The 25,011-nt window shown below is 37.3% G+C and overlaps 1 protein-coding gene across 2 annotated transcripts in view; it reads right to left on the bottom strand.

The window, feature by feature from the left end:
- Nucleotides 1–25,011, bottom strand: part of LOC139976014 (neuronal acetylcholine receptor subunit alpha-10-like) — a 134,399-nt gene that overhangs the window by 87,547 nt on the left and 21,841 nt on the right. For both annotated transcript variants that reach the window (XM_071984390.1, XM_071984389.1), the window contains exon 2: nt 13,902–14,279. In XM_071984390.1, coding sequence (XP_071840491.1) covers nt 13,902–14,142 — 241 coding nt within the window. In that variant the 5' untranslated portion in view covers nt 14,143–14,279. The remainder of the gene's footprint in view (nt 1–13,901; nt 14,280–25,011) is intronic.

Below are 25,011 nucleotides of genomic sequence, written 5' to 3' on the forward strand. Positions count from 1 at the left end.
CCATCCATCCATCCATCCATCCATGCATCCATGCATCCATGCATCCATGCATCCATGCATCCATGCATCCATGCATCCATGCATCCATCCATCCATCCATCCATCCATCCATCCATCCATCCATCCATCCATCCATCCATCCATCCATCCATCCATCCATCCATCCATCCATCCATCCATCCATCCATCCATCCATCCATCCATCCATCCATCCATCCATCCATCCATCCATCCATCCATCCATCCATCCATCCATCCATCCATCCATCCATCCATCCATCCATCCATCCATCCATCCATCCATCCATCCATCCATCCATCCATCCATCCATGCATCCATGCATCCATGCATCCATCCATCCATCCATCCATCCATCCATCCATCCATCCATCCATCCATCCATCCATGCATCCATCCATCCATGCATCCATCCATCCATCCATGCATCCATGCATCCATCCATCCATCCATCCATCCATCCATCCATCCATCCATCCATCCATCCATCCATCCATCCATCCATCCATCCATGCATCCATGCATCCATGCATCCATCCATCCATCCATCCATCCATCCATCCATCCATCCATCTATCCACATCCATCCATCCATTCATCCATGCATCTATTCATCCATTTATCCATCCATCCATGTATCCATCCACCCATCCATCCATCCAAACATTCATCCATTCACCCATCCATCCATCCATGCATCCATTCATCCATCCATCCATCCATCCAACCATCCATCCATTCATCCATCCATCCATCATTCCATCCCTCCATCCATCCACCCATCCATCCATGCGTCCGTTCGTCCGTCCGTTTAACAACCGGTACAACCTACATAGTCGAAAATTCTTCAACATTGTTTACATTTCCACCGTTTTGCATCAACAAGCAACCTTCAACACCTCCCATTTCACTTACATTTCTCAATGGGGGAGGGCCAAACTTAAAGGTCTGCTGTATAGACCCCAACTATAGCACGCTATCATGAAAAAGTTTCTTGACATTATGTAATCTACCTGTCTTGGTCGTGAAATGACCTCTTTTTACCAATTAGTCTGCAACGCCTGTCACATTTTTTTTTTTGCATGAGGGTCCTTGTGTGAACGCTGTATGATTAACTACACTTTAGACATGAATATATTTCCACACAGTGTTTACACAAGGAGCCTAATGCTGTTAAGAAGTTATGCAGGCTAACTGTAGAGCCTGAGGTCGATTTACGACCGTGGCAGATCGATTACATAATCAGAAAACTTTCCTAGCCATAGGGTGATATAATTGGAGCCAATAAAGCAGATCTTAACTTAAGGTATTGCTTGGAATTAAAATACATTACCGTAATAACTTCAGTCTGTCATACAGCCTGTACGATAAATGTTATAAACCCGTAGGCATGAATATCTATAGTGGCAAAATTGTACGATGAAACCAAAACACCCGTGCATTTTTTAAGACACCCTGCGTTGGCCTCAGGTTGCCTCCATTCCTTGTTATCTGTGACTACTTTAACAGCAAGTTTTGTTTTTTGAGAATGATATGTGACCATGAGAACGGATGAACCGCACATTGCCGATGCATAGAATGAATCGACTATAAGTACTATTAAGTGTACAGAACGTATTGTTTTATATATATATATATATATATATATAGTGTAATATATAGGGCCGATGTTACTACTGGTGATGACACCAAATCATACATAGGGCTATCGAGTGGCCCCTTTAAGCAAAGGTACAGTAACCACAGTAAGTCATTCCGACATGAGCGTTACGAGAAAGAAACAGAGCTTTCCAAACATATATGGGACCTGAAGCGTAAAGGTGCCCCCTTCGTTATTGAGTGGAGCGTACTTAAGCATTCCAATACCAGCATGCGTAGATCCGGTCAATGTAACCTCTGTATTGATGAAAAGCTTTGTATCCTCCTGTCCAAAAACCCGCATTTACTCAATAAGAGATCTGAATTCATCTCCAAGTGTCGCCACAATAGGCTCAAACCAATGAACCGTGCACGTAAGAAATAGGGTTCGTGTTCCCCATAGAATATATCCGCGCAGAGAGTATTTGTTCAGTTGTCTGACGATCGCCACCCTAAGGGCGTGAAACTCCGAGTAACAGCTGTACTTACCAAGGCATTTACTTATATATATATATATATATATATATATATATATATATATATATATATATATATATATATATATATATAGCTCAAGGTAGAACACATTTTGTCCTCAAGATTAGTCGTGGAAAATAAATCTCTATATGTGAGATTACCTCACCTGAAAACAAAACGACCTACAAATCTTCAGTGGTCAAGAAAAAAGGAAGGTAAAATAGAAAATGAATTTAAGTCTCCGTTCTTAATTAAACCGAGAGTCAAGGGCGGTTTATTTGAAGCAAACACTACAAGGCTGGTTACTAAGTGGTAGTGACCACCGGATGAACTGGAAGGTCAGATCAAATGACCGGAAAAAAAATAGGTGAAGTTAAAATTAAACTAGAGTCTGATACGAAATGCAATTCATATAGAATCCTTTTAGGATTAAAGGTTTAATAGTAACCTTTTATTCGCTAATTTTATTAGGTTTTTATCTCATCGATGGCTGTTAGTGGAACGGTAGACTCAAACCAGGGTACTCACAAATTAAATCTTTGGCTTTATTGGTTGCAAAGGTGAGGCAAAGATGAGAAGCTAATCAATATTGTTTGACAGTATACGCAGAACCAATGTTGACCGTTTTCTTTTCGTTTCTAGACCAGTTGTGTACTGACAGGTCATATTTTTCTACTACTTATGACGTCATCAATTCTCTGGTCGTTGTCATGGTTAATGTTGGCCCAGTGTAATTACCTGAAACTTATAATAATAAAACTATAAGTTTAACTTCTGAGAAACTATGAACCGAAACACTTCCACTTAATGTTCATATTTGATATAGCTTGCCTATCCCCTATGTTTGCTCATGTAGACGGACTTACAACAAAATGTGGGATAACTGTCAAGCCTCATGTTTAGTTCTCTTCTCATTTGCATGAAACCATATTTTGAACTTTTATATTGTTCTACGTGAATTTATTGGATTAACTTCACGAAGACATCGAACCTCTTTTTTATATTGATTCAGAGCTCAACGGGATAATTTAGGAAAAACTGAAAACAATATTTCAAGGGTTTGTTCCAAAAGACAAACAGGTTTTAAATTGATCGTTATTGATCTGCAGACATAATATTAAGACCAAAAATAAAAATAAACATGAAGTTATAAACCAAGGTCATGTATACACTTGGGAATTAAAGTAAATAGATATTCAAACACATTGTAAGCTGATTTTCGTTGAAATCCAATTTTAACAAGTGCAATCTCTAAAACATTATTGTCCAAGAATTTCTATTCCATCATGATATTAATGAAAATATATACACATATCAGAACACAGACAGTGTTGCCAGATACCTAAGGATGATTCCAATTACCAAAATTAATTTCCCCAAAAGGGGGCTTCTGTACCAGTCATATTTCTGTATCGGTGAGAAACATAGTATTTACATCAAAATCATTACATCCTAATAAAGTAACGCTTCATTTACGTTGAGAAACATTTACGTTGAGTAACAGTATTATGTTGTACGAAAACATTGTACGAGAAACATAGTACGAGAAACATAGTATTTACGTTGAAAAAATAGTATTTATATTCAAAATCATTACATCCAACTAAATAAACGCTTCATTTACGTTGAGAAACATTTATGTTGAGTAACAGTATTATGTTGTACGAAAACATTGTACGAGAAACATAGTACGAGAAACATAGTATTTACGTTGAGAAACATAGTAATTATATTCAAAATCATTACATCCAACTAAATTAACGCTTCATTTACGTTTCGGGAAATTTTACAATATATATAGGCCTATATATATATATATATTTAAACTACACTGTATCCCAACCACATCACGTGACCTTAACGGCATGCAGTCGTATCATACTAAACACTGCCAAACTGTCATAACATTTTCTTTGCCACAATAAATCAAACGTAGCTCGGTATGGGACATAAAGCTGCTCTCCAGCTGACATAAGTACTGTGATTGCGCCCTGATAAGTCCATATGCTGCATTCTAAATATCAGATTTAACAACCGTCGTATTATTTATATCCAAGGTCACATTTAAATCATGAAAACTGCACCCTTTAGCGCCATTTTGTAAGAATGATATGTTTTGACAATATGATCATATTTTTTATTTTACATACACCTGATTGATTTCTGATTAAATAGCTTTCTATAGCATTATATTAATTTCACCCGGTTACCAGTACCATTATACGAAATAAATTTACATACAAATTACATAAATATGGAAATTTAGTCCTTCATTATTTTGACTCTCGCTCGCTTTCTTTCTTTCTTTTGATAAAATACGATTGATAACAGTGACTTCATTTGAGTTTCCCTAAAAGATTTTTTGCGAGGCTTTTTAACATTTGTATGTTTGTCTGTCACAGAGTTGTAGATAACAGTAACTAATATTTTTATTTTGTTCCAAAAAAAAAAAACACTTTACATGTGATAAACGGGGTGCATGTTGTATTTGCTTGAGACAAAAAAAGAAGAAGAAGAACATTCACTGCAGCTTCACAGAATGGATTGAGGTTCTGCTAGCAATTGTGACTCGAGTTGGTTTTGCGTTCTCAAAAATAGTCCATCATTACATTTACTGCTAGAAATGACGTAGATGTGAAACTATCTCAGATGTTAAGAAAATTGTGCAAAACTCCGTTATATCAATAGTACAATTAAAGAATTTGTTTAGCTATAGAAAAGAATTCTAACCAGTGATCTTAAACATTTTTGAATGACAGGTGAGGCCAGTAACCCAGCCCCCCCCTTTTTTACCCCGAGTCACGTGTTGCCCAGGGTGTATAAGTGCCCCAATGTCAAGGGCCACCAATGTCAAATGGTTCTCTGTGAATGCTTCCAGGCATTACAAAATAATCTTCTTTTTCAGGTTGTACCCTGCGAAACCTAATTAGGAAGGGGAATGCATCTTGGAGCCTTAGGACTCCAGAGGGTGTTACTACGTCACTGATCTAAGGAACAATACACTGTTGTGGTTTACCCTGCAGTAGGTTGATATATCCGTATACCGTTCATTACGATCGTTGGTATATACACTACAATTTTGCTGGTGATGGATGGTTGTGTGAAGCTACCGTACATTGTTCACCTCATAACATTGATTACGTGACTGACACAAATTGTACATGTCGGTATATGGTGGGAGAAATCGAAGAACCTCCTTCGGAAATACCTCATTTTTGCAATAGGTTACCTCATCATTATTCGCGATACACCACTTGATATATAAGCACGTTTACAGTCTCGGTGTATCTGGACTAGGGGTTAAGAGTGGATCAAGTTATTTGGTTTTCGTGCGCATGCTCTATCTTGGGGGTAACTTTGCTTATAATACGTCTTCCATGAACCTCATATCAGTTACAGTATAGTTTACATTATGAAAAACGTTTAACTTGCACAGATATATACTGAGGGGCATAACATTTTTGTAATTTTCGCTCGAAATAACCTCACGTTGCAACATGTTACCAATATATAGCACATAAAAACAATAAAAGCAACTGACAACTCACTTAGGTTGTACAAATTTACAATGTAGATTCAGCACCCTGCACCCAACTGTCAAGATAACTATTGTGATATTACCTCCAATGACGTCAGCACGAACTATTTTGAGGCAATACATGTCTCTTTCTATGTCACGTATTTTCGAATTGCTATTCTCTTCTTTCTTTTTTCTTGTCTAAAAATAAACTTTAGATTTTACTGAAAATACTACTTTGCAGATTATAATGAAATAAAAATATAAAGCACAAAAAATGGTGTGATGGAAAAATTTGGACGGAAACTGAGGTCAAGTAACAAGTAGTGACTCCGTGTCATGATGGTCGAGTTCAATATTTATTACAATTCGACCACACCGTTAGTTCATCCCTCAACCTCACCCCCCCCCCCCTGTTTGTATGCAATGATCACATATAGCGACGTTTCGGTTCAAACAAAAACGGTTGCTCTTTGCTTATATGTAACAACTTGAACCAAACAATGTTGCGTTGATGGCAAGTTTGATGTACTGTTTGTTGCGAAGTATCAGAGCAGTGCGCAAGGGGTCGGTGGATACGTACACGTCCCCATCCCCCGCCTCCACACCCACCCCTCCCCCCTCTATTGTAATGGATCCAGACTTCCCTGCAGGTCCACCGTGTATATATTGTCAATGTAATACTTATACATGAACCTTCTTGTGAACAAACTTATATGTTATCATATAATGTACTAGTATTGTCTTATAAGGTTGCATCATTACACTGTAAGGGCAAAATTGTACATATATGTATGGGCTATCTTACGCTATTGTTGTTACCATATAATGTACGGTAATCACTTATAAGTGTTGTTTGTGTTTACTCTATATGGTTATGTAACTGATATGTCATTACATTTTAAGGTTATGTTTTAACCATAGTGACATAATTACATGAAAAGGTTTTATTGTAACTGATCTGTTATAACGTTTTAAGGTTATGCTATTACCTTATTTAGTGATATTATTTCCATGATTAGTTTCATATTCACTAATATGTCATTACATTTTAAAGTTATGTTATTACCTTATTTAGTGATATAATTATATGATTAGGTTTTACTCTAACTGATATGTCATTACATGTTAAGGCTATGTTATTATCTGATATAGTTACATGATTACATCATATATCGGTTTATTGTTAATTTAAATGGCAAGACTTCTCTGGCACAATTTCTTTACGACATACACATAAGCGTACATCGTACAGTACTATACCCAACCTGATAGAATTGTACAGTTTTCCACCATAAATGACTACAACTGAGAAAGAATTTTAAAAAAAGGCAAAATGCGTAACTGGATATTGATTTACTTTTTCTACCAAACATAAGAACAAAATCTTCTCGCAAGTTTTACAAAGTCAGCCTGTTTTTTTGGCCCAAGACCAAATTAAAAAAAAAATTATTGAACAATTTGTAAGACGTTTTATTGACCGTATCGATCGAGTGCTGTTTGCTATAGGAAAACGTCTTTAAACAAGTCAAATCAATTTAAGGCTATAAAATTCAATTAGTAGAAGAAAATGACGGAACGGCAATGCGATATGTTACGAATATTTACGCATTCGTAGGTTTAACCTACATTTTACAGTGAAGAGAGCCCTGTATAAATATCTAGGCATATATTGAATTAATTTTTTTTTGTCATTATTATTATTATCGTTATATACTGCAGAGTTATAATGAGAATATGAAAAAATTAATATCAAGTCCATTTTTTTTTTAGCTTCTTCTTCCAATTATGAAAGAAGTAACGAAGCAGATAAGAAATATAGAGGCACTGTGTGTTCACTGAGAGAGAAAATCGGCGTTTGCTTGCACGATGTTCAATTTCCTTGCAAGAAAACCAAAGTATAGTTTTAGATTAGTCCCTGCTGATATCAAACTAGAATATGTCAATTATAAATCAATGCCGGCATTCTCGCGATAATGTTCAAATTTCAATCAATTTCAATCAATTTGATGTCATAGTTTGTTTTCTCTTTGGGGGGCACAGATAAAATAATAATTATTATCTTACTATTCGTGATTTTTCGTGAGGTTTGTTGGCATGCTTGAGTTAGATAACGTGAATTTTTGTAATTGTTTATATAGTTTACGTTAACATGTTTAAGGGATATTCTAGGAGCAGACTCTGTCACACTTGTACATGGACAAAAGACAAAAAAAAAATTCTTATATTTGCCGGATGTATTATCCCTCCTTTCAACAGAATTGAAACACATTGGGAGGTTTGTGATGTCATTATGCCGTATGTTCTTTTCGACATGTTCAACTCATTTACCATGATCACGTGATTGTTGCCAGATGCAGTCATTAAACTTCACCATATTAAAACAAATCATAACTTCTGCATTTTAAACATCCTATCATAATGGACTGTTCATCGTACCAGTGCAATTGACATCTTTTTGCAGCAGTCCACTTGGACCATTAGGTTTTGACTCCGCCCACCGTTCTCTGACGTCACTACTTTAAAACAGCTGAGCATATCAATCAATCCACATATCCATTAACACATCATTCAATTTTCGATCGGACACAAACAAATTGATATTCATATTAAGGTTTCTTTACTTTTTTAAATTTTTACCTCATTTTCCCAACTTTCTTTAATCTGCAAAGTTTATATTTTTTATCAATACATCTATTTTATCCATCAATCAATCCCAATCTATCATACAATCACAAACTCACCACATCATGCATCAATTACCTACTAGATTGCATAACTTGACATATTCAATCCTATATGTGCATTCAGGGGCGGATCCAGGATTTTGAGAAAGGGGGGGCCGACATCCCGATGGTAGCACTTTAGTGATCTGCGTCCTGGGGGAGGGGTCTAGGGGAGGGGTTGTTCCCCCCCCCCCCTTGGAAATTTTTGGTTAATTGTGAGTGCTTAGATGCAAAATGGTGAAACATTTCGCCAAAAACTAGAAAAACCAGAAACGTTGCAGACACGCTTTTTTGTGCACATATTTTTTCTCGATAGACACATATTTAACAACGCTCAACAGTGCATGTACAATGGATACACTATTATTGCGTCGATTCGTTTTTTCTTTTGCGCGAAAATTATGACACCAGATTCACCCCAAGAAAAAAACATAAAACAAGATATATTCAATGAGATAATTATGATATACTTATTAATGAAAGGGGTAGTAGGCGGTTTTACACTATCTAACGCAACGTAGTCGCCATGATCCTGAAGTATTTTTAAGGGAGGGCCCGATAATAAGCGGAAACGGATCACCGACAGAAAAAATATCGGAATTTGTGGACTATTTCTTGCTTCCTATTGTATTAAAACAAAGCACCTATGTGAAAGACACAAATCACATTCTGAAAATTGTGGAAGCCACACCGTTACCAAAAGCAGTAGTACTTGCTACACTCGATGTCGTCGCCATGTATACCAATACTCCCCAAGAGGAGGCATTAGATATATGTCAAGATCTATGAAATCCATATCCATGCGCAAACTAATTGAACTTATTTTTAACAAGAAACTGTTTCGAGTTCAATAACCAATTCTATCTACAAAAGATCGGTTGCGCCATGGGTAGCCAAGCCTCTCCGGAAATCTGTGATATCGTCATGCATAGACTGGAAAACCAGATTTTACCGACAGATAATAAAATCTTAAAATGGCTCCGCTATAGAGATGAAATTCTATTGCTTTACGACGGTTCACCTCAGGAACTTGAACAACTAGTAAACAGGTTGAATGAAATTCACCGCTTCTTAAAGTTTACGGTAGAAATATTACACACCGAGGTAACATACCTAGATTTGAAAATCTTCAAAGGTCCAAGGTTTGAAACCAATGGGTTATTAGACACCAAAGTCTACACCAAACCCACGGAAACCTTCCAATACCTCGACACAAACTCTGCACACCCACTTGCCACTTTTAAAGGCTTCATTAAAGGGAAGTCTTACGATACGCACGTCTATGTAACAATGAGACTGATTTCTTCAAGAAAAAGAATGCGTTCACAGAGAAACTGTTACTCCGTAACTATAAGAAAGAGGAAATTGCCTCAGTCACGAAAGGCATAAAATTTGAAAACCGTGGGCAATACCTCACAACCAAACCTAAACAAAAGGAACCACCAATGGTATTCAAGCTTACCTATACACCCCATATCAAAACCACGCATATGAAAAATATACTTTTGAATCACTGGCGCTTAATCTCGCAACACGCGGACAGGGGCGTAGCGAAGGTTTTATTGTTTGGTTGGGGGGGGGGGTGGAGGATTTGATTTGCCGACGGATCTGGAAGTGGTGACTGAAATGGGGGAGGGGTCTAAGGGGAGGGGGTGTCCCCCTTCCCTTTGGAAAATTTTTAGTTTTGAAACATCCTTAGATGCAATCTGGTGCATATTTTAAGTCAAATTTGGCACCGTAGAATTTCCATTTCGATATGATTTTTATGGCAGGCGACAGAAGAAGAATTAATTGGGACCAATTATCGAACTGTGTTTTCTCTTTCACCGATCGTTGAAATAGTGAAACTTCGTGATGAAAATGTTCAGAAAACTTTCCGGTAATGAGAAATAACAACATTCATTGATATACAAGCGAGAAACGTTAAAAATTGTGTACAATTCGTGAGCCGTGTCCTTAAGTTTTCCACGGAGAACGAATGACATCTGCGATGACGTCATTCTGAACAGAGGCTAATAACAACACGTTGTCACACGATAGCACGACTCATGGGCTGCGGCCTGTACGGAAGCCTTTAATTCCATTTCTTTCACTGAGTTGCCGGCGATTCTGGCACTCGTCTAACTGAGCCTGGCTACAGTAGCTATACTGACGGTCATGACATTATCAGTTATTTGCCGAGAGGTTTTTAACTTGCAGGCGTCGGGTGATTGGATTGGTGAATGACTTTATCAGATGAAGAACTGGAAAATCGAAATAACCGATAAAAAAGCTCCCGTTCTCCTTTTCTCTATTCAGCTTTCCTTCTTTCTTCCCCTTCCGCTCTCTTCACCTTTTCTCCTTTTGCCGACACACCCAAAATTTGCCGACAGCGACCAAACAAAATTTGCCGACAGCGACCAAATTATTGGGGGGTGTGACACCCCCACCCCCCCCCCGCTCGCTACGCCCCTGCACGCGGAATTATCCAAACTGTTTCCAAAAGAACCGATTCTAGCCTACAAAAGGGCCCAAAATCCCAAAGATTTACTTGTTAACTCAAGGTTTCATACTAACGAAGAATCAGCTGACTCTCAAGGTTCACACGAAGCTCTTATAGATGCTCTTATAGCTGCACTATGAGTCCATAAAAACTCCTGCACAGAAAATAGATGCATTTTGAGAACGAGACGCCCAGGCCGAATATAAAATATTCAGAGGCTACCACTGATGAAGTTCCTCCTATAAAGTTTGAGAGCAGAAACCGGTCTAGTTGGTCATAAAACCTACACTAGTCTCTCCTACTAGTAACAGTACACTCAATTCACCTAATAGGTGCAATTATGTTTCACCACGAGGAGCATGCTATAAGTTCATGTTCCTCGGGCCCTCCCTTAAAAATACTTCAGGTTCTTGGCGACTACGTTGCGTTAGATAGTGTAAAACCGCCTACACCCCTTTCATTCAGATAATTATGATATACTTGCTAACTGTGCATTGATTTTCCCTGACAGTAATAGTCAGCACTATAGTACTGAGCCGTATCTAATTGTCGCGTAGGCCTGATAATTGCCTTAGTATCACATTTGGAATAAAAACTATCGCGTTTCAGGGAAGAGCAGCTGAATATATATTAGGCTTTTCTTTCACCAAGTTATGCCTATTAGGAATTTGAAGTACTCCCATATAAAAAAAACGCAACTGATTTCCAAAAAGGGGGGGGGGGCCGGGTCGGCCCCCCCCCCTGGATCCGCCCCTGGCATTTCTGTGGAGTTACTAAACTTATAGAGGAACTTAATCAATCAATCAAATTTAAATTTATTTAACGGTTAGTCTTCAGATCCAGTATTCATTACTTCATAAATTGTAAAAATTAGAGCGTTCAACTTATGGTGAGTTTCTGACGTCAGTAAACCAATTAGACTGATCAGCCAATCAATCAACCAATCATATCGACCACATACTCTTGAGATTTTTGTTTTTCATTTTTTATTACACGGCTTTGCTTCTATACTAAACATTTTCATATCAATCGATCAATCAGTTTCTTCATCCATCAATATGTTCAATCCATCAAAATATCATCTCTTTAGTGCATGTCTTACAGACATAATCTGTACAATAGGTGCAATTTACATCTATATAGTTACTTCCATTTGCAGGGCACATTTCTATTACACAAATATCACAATTTTCACCAAAGAAATATCAAATCTTCTTATTGAAGATATTGACATGTTTTATATTATCTCTTTTCTATTATTTCTATTATGATTTATGATTGGCAACGTACCCCTTGGGGTGCAATCACGTATATTTTCGGGGGGGGGGGAGCTTTGGCCCGCATAGAAAGAATCAACGGGACTCGCCCACAAACACCCCCACCACTACCACCACCACCCCAAGCCCCACCAATACCACACCCCGCCTCCCACTTCTGGTAGACAACAATTTCTACTGTAAAGTACATAAATGTATAAGATGTATTTGCGATACAAACTAACCATTCGAACAAATTTCCAAAGTTGCAAAATATAACATCACTTTGCATTCAAGCTCCCTACATTTTACCAAACTTTATCAAGGGGGTGGGTGGTGGGGAGGGGTAGGGGTAGGGTGCGCTCCTCCACTTAGACACCTTTCCGAGACAAATTAACATCATATATAGGCCTCCCCTCCCAATGAGGTGGTTGCGCACCATGCTTGCTCCATCCATATATTAAGTTAAACAAGTTACACACTGTGAAAAGTTCATGTGAGTTTGTGCACCAGATGTGGATATAAACTTGACCATAACAACAATATTGAATTAGCCCTTTAATCCAGTAAAACCATCTTGTCCATGTCGCCGCGGCTAAATTGTAAAATGTGATTACTTTTCGGGGATCCACTTTAAGGTTTATAGAAATATCACATTCAGTTATGTTATTCCTTGTTATCAGGTATTTTCGTGTAACTCGCTTACTTATTTATTTCGGTTCGGATATTGTTAGCGATATTCGTACTTTATATCAAACGGGTGATTAGATCATGAAAATGTGAAAGCATAAGTTTTAATTCTGCAAAAACAAAGGTTTTTATATACTTAAAGGAGCAGTGTATATACCAAACATATCAAGGCAACTTTTTTCTTATTGACTCATATATACATAAATTACATACTTCCAGCTGTTGAAAAGAAATATTTTACTTTACGACGAACATTTTTTAATTAAGGCAAAACATATGAAGAAAGTTTATTTCGTGAGAAAATATGACAATATGAATTTTTTTTTGTTGATAATTATGAAGGATAGTGCAATAGAAGTGCATATGTATTACACTGGTTGGTAAATTATTAATCGTTTACATTGTCCCGACCGTACATGTTAATATAATTTAATAATTTCAGCCACATTGTCGATATCCAGGTTAGAAACAAAACAAAAATCATAGAAACTTTACGGGATTAAAACATGCACAGTTAACTTGGAGGTTGACAATCTTACTTTGAGGTATGTTTCATATACCTCATTCATTATGATGAGAAAATCCTTTTTTTCTCAATCTTTCTTTTTAAGAGGACCCAATAAACATCACTAAATGCGGTATATTTTGCTATACCTCACAATGATTTAGCCTACCTCAAATGCGAGGTTTCCATCATACTACGTATTGAAGTATTTTACACCCTATGTATTAAGGTATTCATATTTCTCATATACGGTAATTCAGTTCTATGTCATTATGAGGTTTTCAAAATAACTCCCACAAAAAGTCAGAATATAAATATATATATATATATATCATCGAATGTTACAATGTAATCCATCTTTTGATGTGGTTCCTTAGAGGTCACGTGAGGTTTAGTTTCCTAGAATTTCAATTCAACCGATGATAGCTAATCTCAAATTGGGATATTTATAGTACACAATTTAATATACATTACCATAATTATTCATATTTATAACTTTCTTCATATCAAACGAAATTGAATAATTTCGAGAGACAAAACTACAACAACAAGACGTTTATAACGAATTTATTACTATAAATAAGTACTTACCTTGGACTGTAGCTACGATGTTTTCCTTCAAAATTGTTTCAATGGCGCCCTCACCTCTATGCGGTGACGTCAGCACAATAACCGTTGTTACTTCGTCACCACAAAAATCCACTGTGTGGTTGTAATCCTTAGAATATAACATAGGCAAACCTTGATGATCTATCGTACGAATAAGGTCTGTGTCTTTCCGCTTATAGGCGATGTAGATGTTCACCGGCAGAGAAATGATCTTTAACCTCATGATGTCACCTTTCGTATCGATCTGAAAGCTGACCAGGTCAGACGGCAAACTTGGAGGGAGATGCTTCTCTGTGAGATTGAGTTTTGTTAGAGACACCTGGTCAGTAGCTGATAATCTAGAGACGTTACATTTGACATCTGATGAAAGAAATTTGGAGAAACAAAGAAAAACAAAACAATTAATATCCAAAACGAAACAAAACAAAAAAAAAATCAAATCAGAACGAACAATGCAGTCATTTTATTCGTTAGTTGTATAACATTATTACATCCCCCGAACGAGTACATTTTATATTGTAAACAGGAGCAGATCGCGTGGGGGGGATGGAGATGGGTGGAGGAGGGGATAAACATGTGCAATAGCTTTCATATAGTATTAATTATATATTCTTCAGTATTACAATCTTACTTTATTTATGAACACATTTCTTTACACATGTATAACATGAGGTTGCTTTTTTTTGGCACAACGTGCGTTTAAATCCTCAAGTCGCTTTTTCTGACTATTTCCATGGGTGCACGTTACCTTCATATATACTTTCGTTTAATCATGAAAATCGTTTTTTACTACACATGACACATTTTACAGCTATTGATGAACAAATTCTCTTTAAGATTGCAAGATATAACACGATAAATAAAATATTGCAACCCTTTCACAAGTTTTCCTTTTCTGTAGTGTTCTATCTGAATTTTACATATTTTTCTGGAAGTTGCGTTTTCTTTTCCATCAAAGAGAACTGGACTGTAATGGCTTATCGGTTTCATTACAGGAACACATCACAACGTTGTCTCTTTGGTATGGGCTAAATTGATTATGCAGAAGGCAAGGGAGTCTAGTCACCCCTTGATATAGTCTACAGGGACAGTTTTTACACCATACCGCAGCCGCTTGAAATTAAAAACACAAAAGCTTTCTACTGAGAAAAACCGCTATTATTTAAATTTTTGTCACTGGAGGTGCATAAGTTAATATCACACTATTTGACATTTAAAGGAGAAAAGTGTAAGTTTTAAAATGTGAAAATTTGAAAGCATTTTCAGTACTCCTGTCAGTACTTTTTAGACCTGCTTTTGTAATCATAGAGCGACTGAATTTATTAATCGAAAATATTCGACGAAGATTTCTTATGAGTATACAAATTCCAATGGAAAAATGATATAAATATGTTTTGACTTTTCAAGTTAGCCAAGCGTCACTTCAAGCAAAATGTTTTTATTGACGATTGAATTCCTCGATCATTACAAAATAAGTTTTTAAAACTAGAAAATTAGGATTTATTACATGGACCAAAAAACAAATGACTATTTGAAGGTCAACTTCTGGAAGAGTTGTCTTTTCAAAATCGAGGGGAGGGAAGGGACACGAGAAGTGCCTGTTTTTGCTTGCGATTGTTCGCGATGAAAGATGAGAGTAATGGCCGTGTTACGATTGTTGTTCTTCTTCTCTTTTGTGGCTATTGCTGTTGCTGTTGCTAATGTTGTTGCTGTTTGTCATTATGTTGTTGTTGTTGATTGACGTTATTGCTGTTGTTGTTGATGTTGTTTGATGTTGTTATTGCTCGTATTGAAGTTATTGCTATGACTGTCTTCTTATTACTGGTGTTGTTCTTATTGTTATCGTTGCTGTTGCTACTGTTGGTGTAATGGTTGCTGACGTAATTGCTATTGTTGCTGTTGTTGCTGCTGTGAATATTATTGTTACTTCTGTCGTTGCTACTGTTGTCCCTATTGTCCTTGCGATAATTTCTGATGATGGTGTTATTGTTGATACTGTTTTTTACAATGTTCTTGTTATTGTTTTTGCTACTGCTATTGTTGTTGTTACTTCTGTTCGTTCCGCTCTTGTTCATATTGTTCTTGCTAGTGTTTCTACTGTTGGTATTATTGTTGCTAGTGCTGTTCCTACGGTTATGGTAATTGTCTTTGCTATTGCTATTGTTATTTGTGTATAATTCTGCTCTTGTTCCTACTGTTCTTGTTATAGTGTTGCTGCTTGAAGTTCCTATTGTTCTGTTAGTGTTGTTGTTATCGTTGTTGTTGCTGCGGCTAGCACTGTTGCTGTTATCCGGCTTCATATACCCATGGGAAATTCGTTTGTAAATGACATTAGTACGATAGTACAGTTGCTCTTTCACAGGGAAAGTATCGATTTTCACCCCTTTTCTGTGAATCGGGCCTAAATTTCATCCATATAAATTAGGCAAGAATCTAAACATGAGGTAGGCCTATATCTTTTAACAACTTTCCTCCCAGGATGCGCGCAAGAATATTTTAGAACAAGTATATGTTTTACTGCGCAAGTAGTCCTTCAAAAGTTCGGAAACGTTTTGAATTGAAACCGATCAAAAATATGTAAAGGCTATACTTAGTTGATTACACCTTTTAGTCATCTCACTGTTATTATAAAATATTTTCAGGTAATGATTTTGACATTCTTTTTGTATTATAGACAAATTTGTAACTACCACACTTTATATTGTTCAACCGTACAGTAGTTCATTCAAAAACATAATAGTAAATTATTTTCGAGAAATTTTGATTGAATTTATTCAATTACGTAACACTGTTTTAAAGTTAAGTGGTGTGGATGGGGGGGGGGGGGGTGGGGAGTGAGGGTGGGAGAGGGAGAGGTGGAGGTGAGGATGTTTCAAAATTATTCTATTGCCTCTTACAGGGGCGGATACATGACTTTATAAAAGATAAAAACTCAGTTATGGAATAAATATATAAGATTTCTACATACGCTTAATTTACAAGTTACGAACGTCAATTAACAACGATTCGTCTTGTTTACACAATAACCAGAAGTAGTTGTGTTGAAGTTAGCAAACATGTTTAACTTGATCATCAAAACCAAAAATTAAAAAAATTATACAAGTCTTCAACAAGTGAGAAATGCAAGAGTCACATATACTTCCATATTTGACGGCCCTTTAAGATTTCGATAGTTTAAACCATTCAGTCCAATAAATCCTGTTGTCAATATATTGATTTTCAAAGTCACTTTTTGCACTCTCTCCAACTCTCTGTATCACAATTTTTTTTCTTTCTGAAATAGTAACAGCATAGTAGCTTCACTTTTACATAATTTCATTTGGGCAATTAACCTACAAAACTAGGACGAGTATAGTATTTTATAATCGTTCAACTGGAATGGACTGCCTTTTAGGACCATACGTCCATTTCATATTGTCCCACGTGACCTCGTTATTGAGTTGGAGAATGTCAATAATGTATCACGTTTTCTGGCAACATCAATTCGTAAACAGAATTCTGTTAAATAGTTTCGGAGATAGCAGACGACACACGAGCGGGGCAACTATATATATATATAAGCGCGGGAAACAGCTGCGCGTGTGTTGATGGAATACACACGTAATTTTTCATTGAGGTTAAGAAGTCACGTGATGACGTATTTATTTTCCTGACTTATACGCTTGTTTGACCAATTGAAACATTTGTGTGAGTAATGACGTCATCCGAGGGTGATTTCACATTTGTTTAGGAAATGCCATCCAGCATCTGCGTCATGATCTCGATGTTTTGAATTTGACAAGACCGACCATGTTACTTTGATGTCAACTTTTATTTGGTTGGCATTGATTTGATTGTACAGCCTAACTGCATCTATGGGTATAAATAAAGACCATCAGAGAACATGCAATCATTTTATTTAGGTTTTATATCTCACGCTTTTTGAAGAATACTTCCGACCTATTGGTCAAATTTCGGACAGTTTATAAAGCGGGTTCGATATGTAGATATTGTCATACATATCAGAGAGGAAAACAGTTCCACGAATGGATACAGTTCCCATAGCTACTGACAACAGCAAACGTTGCAGGAATTCAAACATTTAGAACTACATCCCAGAGAATAATAGAGAATAATGTTCTCGGGCGAACTTGTGACTGCGCCATGACACACAAGGCATCAAACGAAGAACACATTGATACGAACTTGATATCAAGAGCTGGAGAAGCCAGTCGGGACTGGCATTTAAACTATACATACTACCAATTAAAGGAACGTAAAAACAACATAATAAAGCTAGCATGTTATTCAGAAACGAATAAACATACCTTTTTAGCAGAATAAATCAAACACAATTACAATAAAGCAACATCGCTTATCGACATTTTCAGCTTCTGTGCGACGACTTGTCAGATAAAATCTTCGTTACTCCAGGATAATAAAACGTAAATGATTAGAGAGTTATGCCCAAGTAGCATTTTTTTCTATTTCTTAATTCAATTTTATTTCTTAATTACTCTGTCTTCATTATTTCTTAATTATTTGCTAATTGATGTTTATTAGGTGATATGTAGTATGTAGCAAGGGCGTAGGAACCGGGGGCTGGGGGGGGGGGGCGCCAGCCCCCCAGTGAAAAATGTGGAGGGGCGAAGTATCATTCCGCCCCCCCCCCGCTTCGCAAGTCAGAAAACCCCTTTTTCATTTCCAAATGAGAAAAAAATCTCATTTGGAGCACCAAATTGCATCTAAGGCCTGGTGAAAATACAAAATTAAGTTTACAAAATGGAGTGGGTGTTGAAGTGTGCTATATTGCACCAAATTGCATCTGAGGCTACCTGGAAATGCAAAAAAATTCCAAAGGGGAGGGGGACACCCCCTCCCCTTAGACCCCTCCCCCAGGCCGGCCATCAGTCTTCAGCCCCCCCCCCCACTCAAAAGTACCTTCCTACGCCACTGGTATGTAGGCTACTTCTGCTTTATTGCATTATCAATTGTGATCTAAGTTTGACTCGTACTCGACAGACATATTAGCTAAAATTACCCGCCAAAATTGAGGATCGTATACGACATGAGACACGTGACGCTTCTATTAATAGCTCTATATAGGCTACGATCATTATACTCCACCAGAGGAAAGAAAAGTTCGAGCATGAAACAGCCGCGGACCCAGGGCGCTGGGGTGTCTTCCTCACCCGCCCCCCCCCCCCCCCCAATTCAATCACACACAAATCTCAAAAGTAGTAGGTAGCACAATCATTAACTTAGACCTAATTATAAACCTAATTTTATCGTGTAAATATTCCATCAAGATGAACCATTTGACGTCTGTCCCTTTCTTGGGGGGGGGGGGGGACCTCCACATACCACATATATGGGAGTTGGCTTCAACCATCCCACGGCCACACCTCCTCCTTCTTAAAATCCAAGTTCCGCCCCAAATGAATTATTCATAAATGACGGTGATAGCTCGCTACAAGTGTCGAGTGTCTTCTGATTGTGCTCTTCATAATATGAGAGGAATGTAACATATTTGTCTAACATCCTAAGAAAATACAGCACAATGCTGCAAAGAATACCACCAAAGTCTGACAGCTTTTTGCACCAACACATGAACTGCCTTTAATTTTATGTTCCCTTGATGTGGTTAGAACCTGTCCACAATATATATCACTTTTATAAGTTTGAGGACGTAGATTGATTAGACTTTAAAAACAAAGACTTAATTTTTTTGCATATTTCAATTACATTTCAATGTTATGTAATTATTTCAATTTTTATTGTTATCCATGTGTGACGTCACACAATATTGCGCAATGTACTCTTCCAAAATGATGCGAGTAAACTGCAATATATTTTTATCAAGTTATGAAGCTGCAATTGGATCCATTCCATTTTCAGAAGGTTTTCGATTATAAACATCTTCTTTAAATCATTCACATTTTTATCCGTTTAAAAGTTAGATATAATCTTCAAGAGAATCTGATATGGAACCTCAAGAATGTCTTAATATTTTAGCCATTGATTGAACACATGGGAAAATGAAACAAAAACAATATTAAAAGTCACCAAAAGCTACATGACAAACATATTAAGCCTATTTTTTAATTTTTTAAATAAATCCATTTATCAAAATCATACTTATTTTATTTGACCTAGCATGCGATAAAGAAGAAAAAAGTCCAACAAACATTGCGAAGTTTAGAATGAGTTTGTATTGCAGTTAGTGATGAAATCGACCGACCAAAATAATTCAATTTATATATTAGTAATATCAGTATCAGCCAAGTAAAACTTGGCGATGGTCCCATGTATACGTTTAAAATCATTATTTTACACTGTCAGCTCAACGTAACGAACAAGCGTTTACAAAGTTATCTACGTTCTTATATATAGTCATTTGTATGAGATATTTTAGGAATCCTTTTTTTGCAATAAACATGTACATATAACACGTTCCATATGCTGTCCAATTTGTCTGAAAATGAGCTAATCAATATTTTAAGACATAGTAGTTCGAGTTGATATCTTAAACAAACAGACTTGGCACCTCGTAATTCCCGGAGGGCTGACAACTAACCGAAGTTTCTCAGAAAATGATATGCTATTTTGTTGAAATTTGTTCTATAGGAATACTCTTGTAGTCTTGTTAAGCACAATGATTTATACATAAGTCATTAATATTCATTAATGACAAATTATGCCAACCGTGACAAGCAAATATTTGATACGTCGTGTTTTAAATAAATCATTATTTTATCTTAATTAGGTATGTACGATAAAAGAGAAAAGAATTGGGCGACATACATCCGTATAAGCTAAGACTAAATGTGTGTTTTCTATGAAAAATTTCCGATTGTTTTGCAATCTTTTTAGCTAAATCAAAATTCACAATACATTTTACACTCTTAATTAATTGAGGGTTGTCTGAACATATGGCGATGACGTGGAGTGTATTGTTTTGTGCAAGACAAAAAAAATATGGAAATTAAGCGTTTAAGCTATTAAGTTGCTCTTTTTTCGAAGATTATAAGATTTAAGATATTTGTTGTTGAAAATATTACCTTTTTATTGCTTTGCCATTATGACTGCATAATTATTTATAACAATAAGTTATTACAAGCTTGTGTTACAGTCAAAACTATTGAAGTGCGAGAAAAGAAAGCTCCTTGACAATATTTAATATTTATTGTACAAATAGTAATAACAAATATACAATTTAAGAAAATAAAAAGTATAATACATAGGGTAATGCAAGCTACCGACATATTTTCTCTAACTGCAGGGTCTAATATTCTGAAGAGAGATAAATATTGAAACAGTCATTCAAAAATGCAAAATATTGTCGGCACACGTTGTTTGAATTTTCCGGGTATAGTGAATAGGGACACAGTAAGACCTAATATGTTTTTCATATCTTATCATTCATTTAATACCGCTTCTTATATTAGCTCAATTTGGGTTTAAATGTTATTTTTAATGATTCAATGACGTCACAAGTAGGCTACATGTTTATGGATACACGCCTATGAATTCATGAATAAACATATACTTACTGTAGTGCCCTCAAAACACCAGCACGTGTGGAATGTACGGAAATGTGAGGGTCACTGCATAGCCTAGTGTTATTTCCGGCGGCTGTATCATCAATTTTGTATGCTGACTTTCAGTGATATAGTATTATAGGCTAACTCATTATGTTGCATATGCTTTACTTGTGTTGTACTATTATAGCCTAACGTACTTTGTTGTATATACTATACTTTTGATGTAGGCTATTATAGCCTATCGTATTATGTTGTATTTGCTTTACTTGTGATGTAGGCTATTATACCCTAACGTAATATGTTGTATATGTTTTACTTGCGATGTATACGCCTAACGTATTTTGTTGTAGGCTATATACTATTGATGTAGTATCATAACCTTACGTATTATACCGTTACTAGGGAAGATCTTGTATAGCCTACAACTCTATTTAAAAAACACGTTATAATCTAAATTGAAGGACTCTAGAAATTCCCAGATGTTTTGGAACGAAGAAAAACTAATGAAAGTGCAATGGCTTGTCTTCTATTTTTTCTTCTTCTTTTACGGCGAAGTCGTCCTCTGCCTATTCCTTAAACGGATCTTCGTAAGGAGATCTTTTCCTTTCCGTTTGACAAGATTGTTTCCCGTCAAATTCTTCTCGCATTCAACCAAAGGCTATATTTATTTTAGTGAACTCCAGTTTGATTTGGGGATTAAATGTGTCGATCCGTGCATTTGATTATTGATTTAAGTGAGTTGGGTAACCCCCGTGAGGTTCCGTTCTGAAGCGACTCGGTGGAATTGATGTCGAGAGATGGAAAGACAGAGAAAGGTGGTTCGAGAAAATAGAACAGAACATGGTATATATATATATATATATATATATACATACATATATATATATATATATCTGAATATCTATCTATCTATCTATATATATATATATATATATATATATATATATATATAGATAGATATTCAGATATATATATATATATATCTGAATATATATATATATATATATATCTATATATATATATATATATATATAGATAGATATTCAGATATATATATACCTTATGAACAACGCACAAACGTGTGTAAGGTTGTCTATTGTAACCTAGTGTTTATTTCTGGTTTCTTTCATTTATCTTTTCATTACAGCTCCGTAGTTAATGAACCATAACATCATTCTATTTAGTCAATTTGCTGACCTGGACTTCAATATAAACACAATTGTGTTGATCGTGTTGGTAACTCCAAGGTGACATACTCCATGATTCTAAATTACCTTACACAGTACACACTCAACACTTGCATGTTGAATCTAAAATGTTTTCATTAGGTACAACCTACCCCTCACTGATAGCTGTCGCATTGACCAGACATATCACTCCCTTCAATTTCCCACATCACGACCCGAATAACTTGAAGCTTTCAGAGATTTTGAAAAAAAGTTTGGTCCCTTACTCGCCTCTCCAAAGTCACAAAAGGGTCTAAATTTGGCCCAGTCTGATTCAATTTTCGCACCACATATACCCGAGTTATGCATATTAACATCAAAGCCAGAAAGAACAGTATCTTAGGTTGATAACGTAGCTTAAGTTGTATCCATGCATGCGTTTATTGCTTTTCAGCCATCGGGTGGATTGACGATGTTTTTGGGGGGATATTGACTGCGTGTATGTAACCTTTCCATGCAAAGTTCGACCAACTGGTTTCGAAACTGGGTGTAATATGAATGGTGCATGTAGAATATGCATCCATTATTATATTTTAGAGGTCCACGGACTCCCTACTGCCTACCACCCCCCCCCCCCCCCCCTCTACACATCCGTTTATACAGATCTATTTTTAAGTGAAAATTCCCCTGCAAAGCCCAGTTGAGATCGCTATTTTCTCGAAAAGTTGTCGATCAATTCTGCAATAGTATAATTATAAAGAAAGTACTGAAAAAAAGTACTGCTAAAAGAAAATAACAATTTAACGGACTTTACTAAGTAAACTGTCGATTTCTTGGAAAGCGTGGCCCTGTATCTTTCACAGAAAGTTTCATTGATATCTGTTAGAATCTCTTGACATTTTCACAGAAAATTGATTGCAAAAACTATTTTCACACGTAAACTTGTGTATAAACAAATCTTCAAAGACAAAGTAAAAGGGTTTCTCAAAACTATTGATTGTAACCCTCATTTGCATGTTGTTTGTCTTGTAGATGAATATTCAACATATAGGACAAAAAATGAAGTGAAGAAAAGCCCAACAACACGCGCCTTGTGTTATTTTTTGATTAGAAGTGAGCACATAAGCGGCTTTAATTCTGTTTCATTAACATGCACAGCTTTGGAGGAGCAGGAGAGGAGTGGAGAGGGGAGGGGAGGGGAGGGGAGGGGAGGGGAGGTGAGGGGAGGGGAAGGGAGGGGAGGTGAGGGGAGGGGAAGGGAGGGGAGGGGAGGGGAGGGGAAGGGAGGGGAGGGGAGGGGAGGGGAGGGGAGGGGAAGGGAGGGGAGGGGAGGGGAGGGGAGGGGAGGGGAGGGGAGGGGAGGGGAGGGGAGGGGAGGGGAGGGGAGGGGAGGAGAGGAGAGGAGAGGAGAGGAGAGGAGAGGAGAGGAGAGGAGAGGAGAGGAGAGGAGAGGAGAGGAGAGGAGAGGAGAGGAGAGGAGAGGAGAGGAGAGGAGAGGAGAGGAGAGGAGAGGAGAGGAGAGGAGAGGAGAGGAGAGGAGAGGAGAGGAGAGGAGAGGAGAGGAGAGGAGAGGAGAGGAGAGGAGAGGAGAGGAGAGGAGAGGAGAGGAGAGGAGAGGAGAGGAGAGGAGAGGAGAGGAGAGGAGAGGAGAGGAGAGGAGAGGAGAGGAGAGGAGAGGAGAGGAGAGGAGAGGAGAGGAGAGGAGAGGAGAGGAGAGGAGAGGAGAGGAGAGGAGAGGAGAGGAGAGGAGAGGAGAGGAGAGGAGAGGAGAGGAGAGGAGAGGAGAGGAGAGGAGAGGAGAGGAGAGGAGAGGAGAGGAGAGGAGAGGAGAGGAGAGGAGAGGAGAGGAGAGGAGAGGAGAGGAGAGGAGAGGAGAGGAGAGGAGAGGAGAGGAGAGGAGAGGAGAGGAGAGGAGAGGAGAGGAGAGGAGAGGAGAGGAGAGGAGAGGAGAGGAGAGGAGAGGAGAGGAGAGGAGAGGAGAGGAGAGGAGAGGAGAGGAGAGGAGAGGAGAGGAGAAGATAGCTTTGTCCTGTATTATTTAAAAATAAAAATAAAAAACAAGAAAAACAAACAAGATCAAAAACATGAATAGGGCAATTGAGTACGGCAATGCAACGATTAAGTTATGGCAAAGTTGACAGATAGTTAGATGACGCTTCTATAGGCTGGGATGGAAAGGCTTTTCACAGTGCAAACAGACATTGTAGTGTCCACCTAACGACATAATGCGTGATATTTATAAAAATCCGTAAAGACCCTAAAACCAGAACGCATTTCAAAGGAAAAAACAAATGAAAATACATTTCCCCCTCCCCCGCCCCCTCCTAAAAGAACCCCACAAACAAACAATGAAGACGCAGTCAAGGTAAAACAAGACAAACTAGTGATATAACATGTTATTAC

Source organism: Apostichopus japonicus, chromosome 11, assembly GCF_037975245.1.
Source record: "Apostichopus japonicus isolate 1M-3 chromosome 11, ASM3797524v1, whole genome shotgun sequence".
Classification (NCBI taxonomy): Eukaryota; Metazoa; Echinodermata; class Holothuroidea; order Aspidochirotida; family Stichopodidae; genus Apostichopus; species Apostichopus japonicus.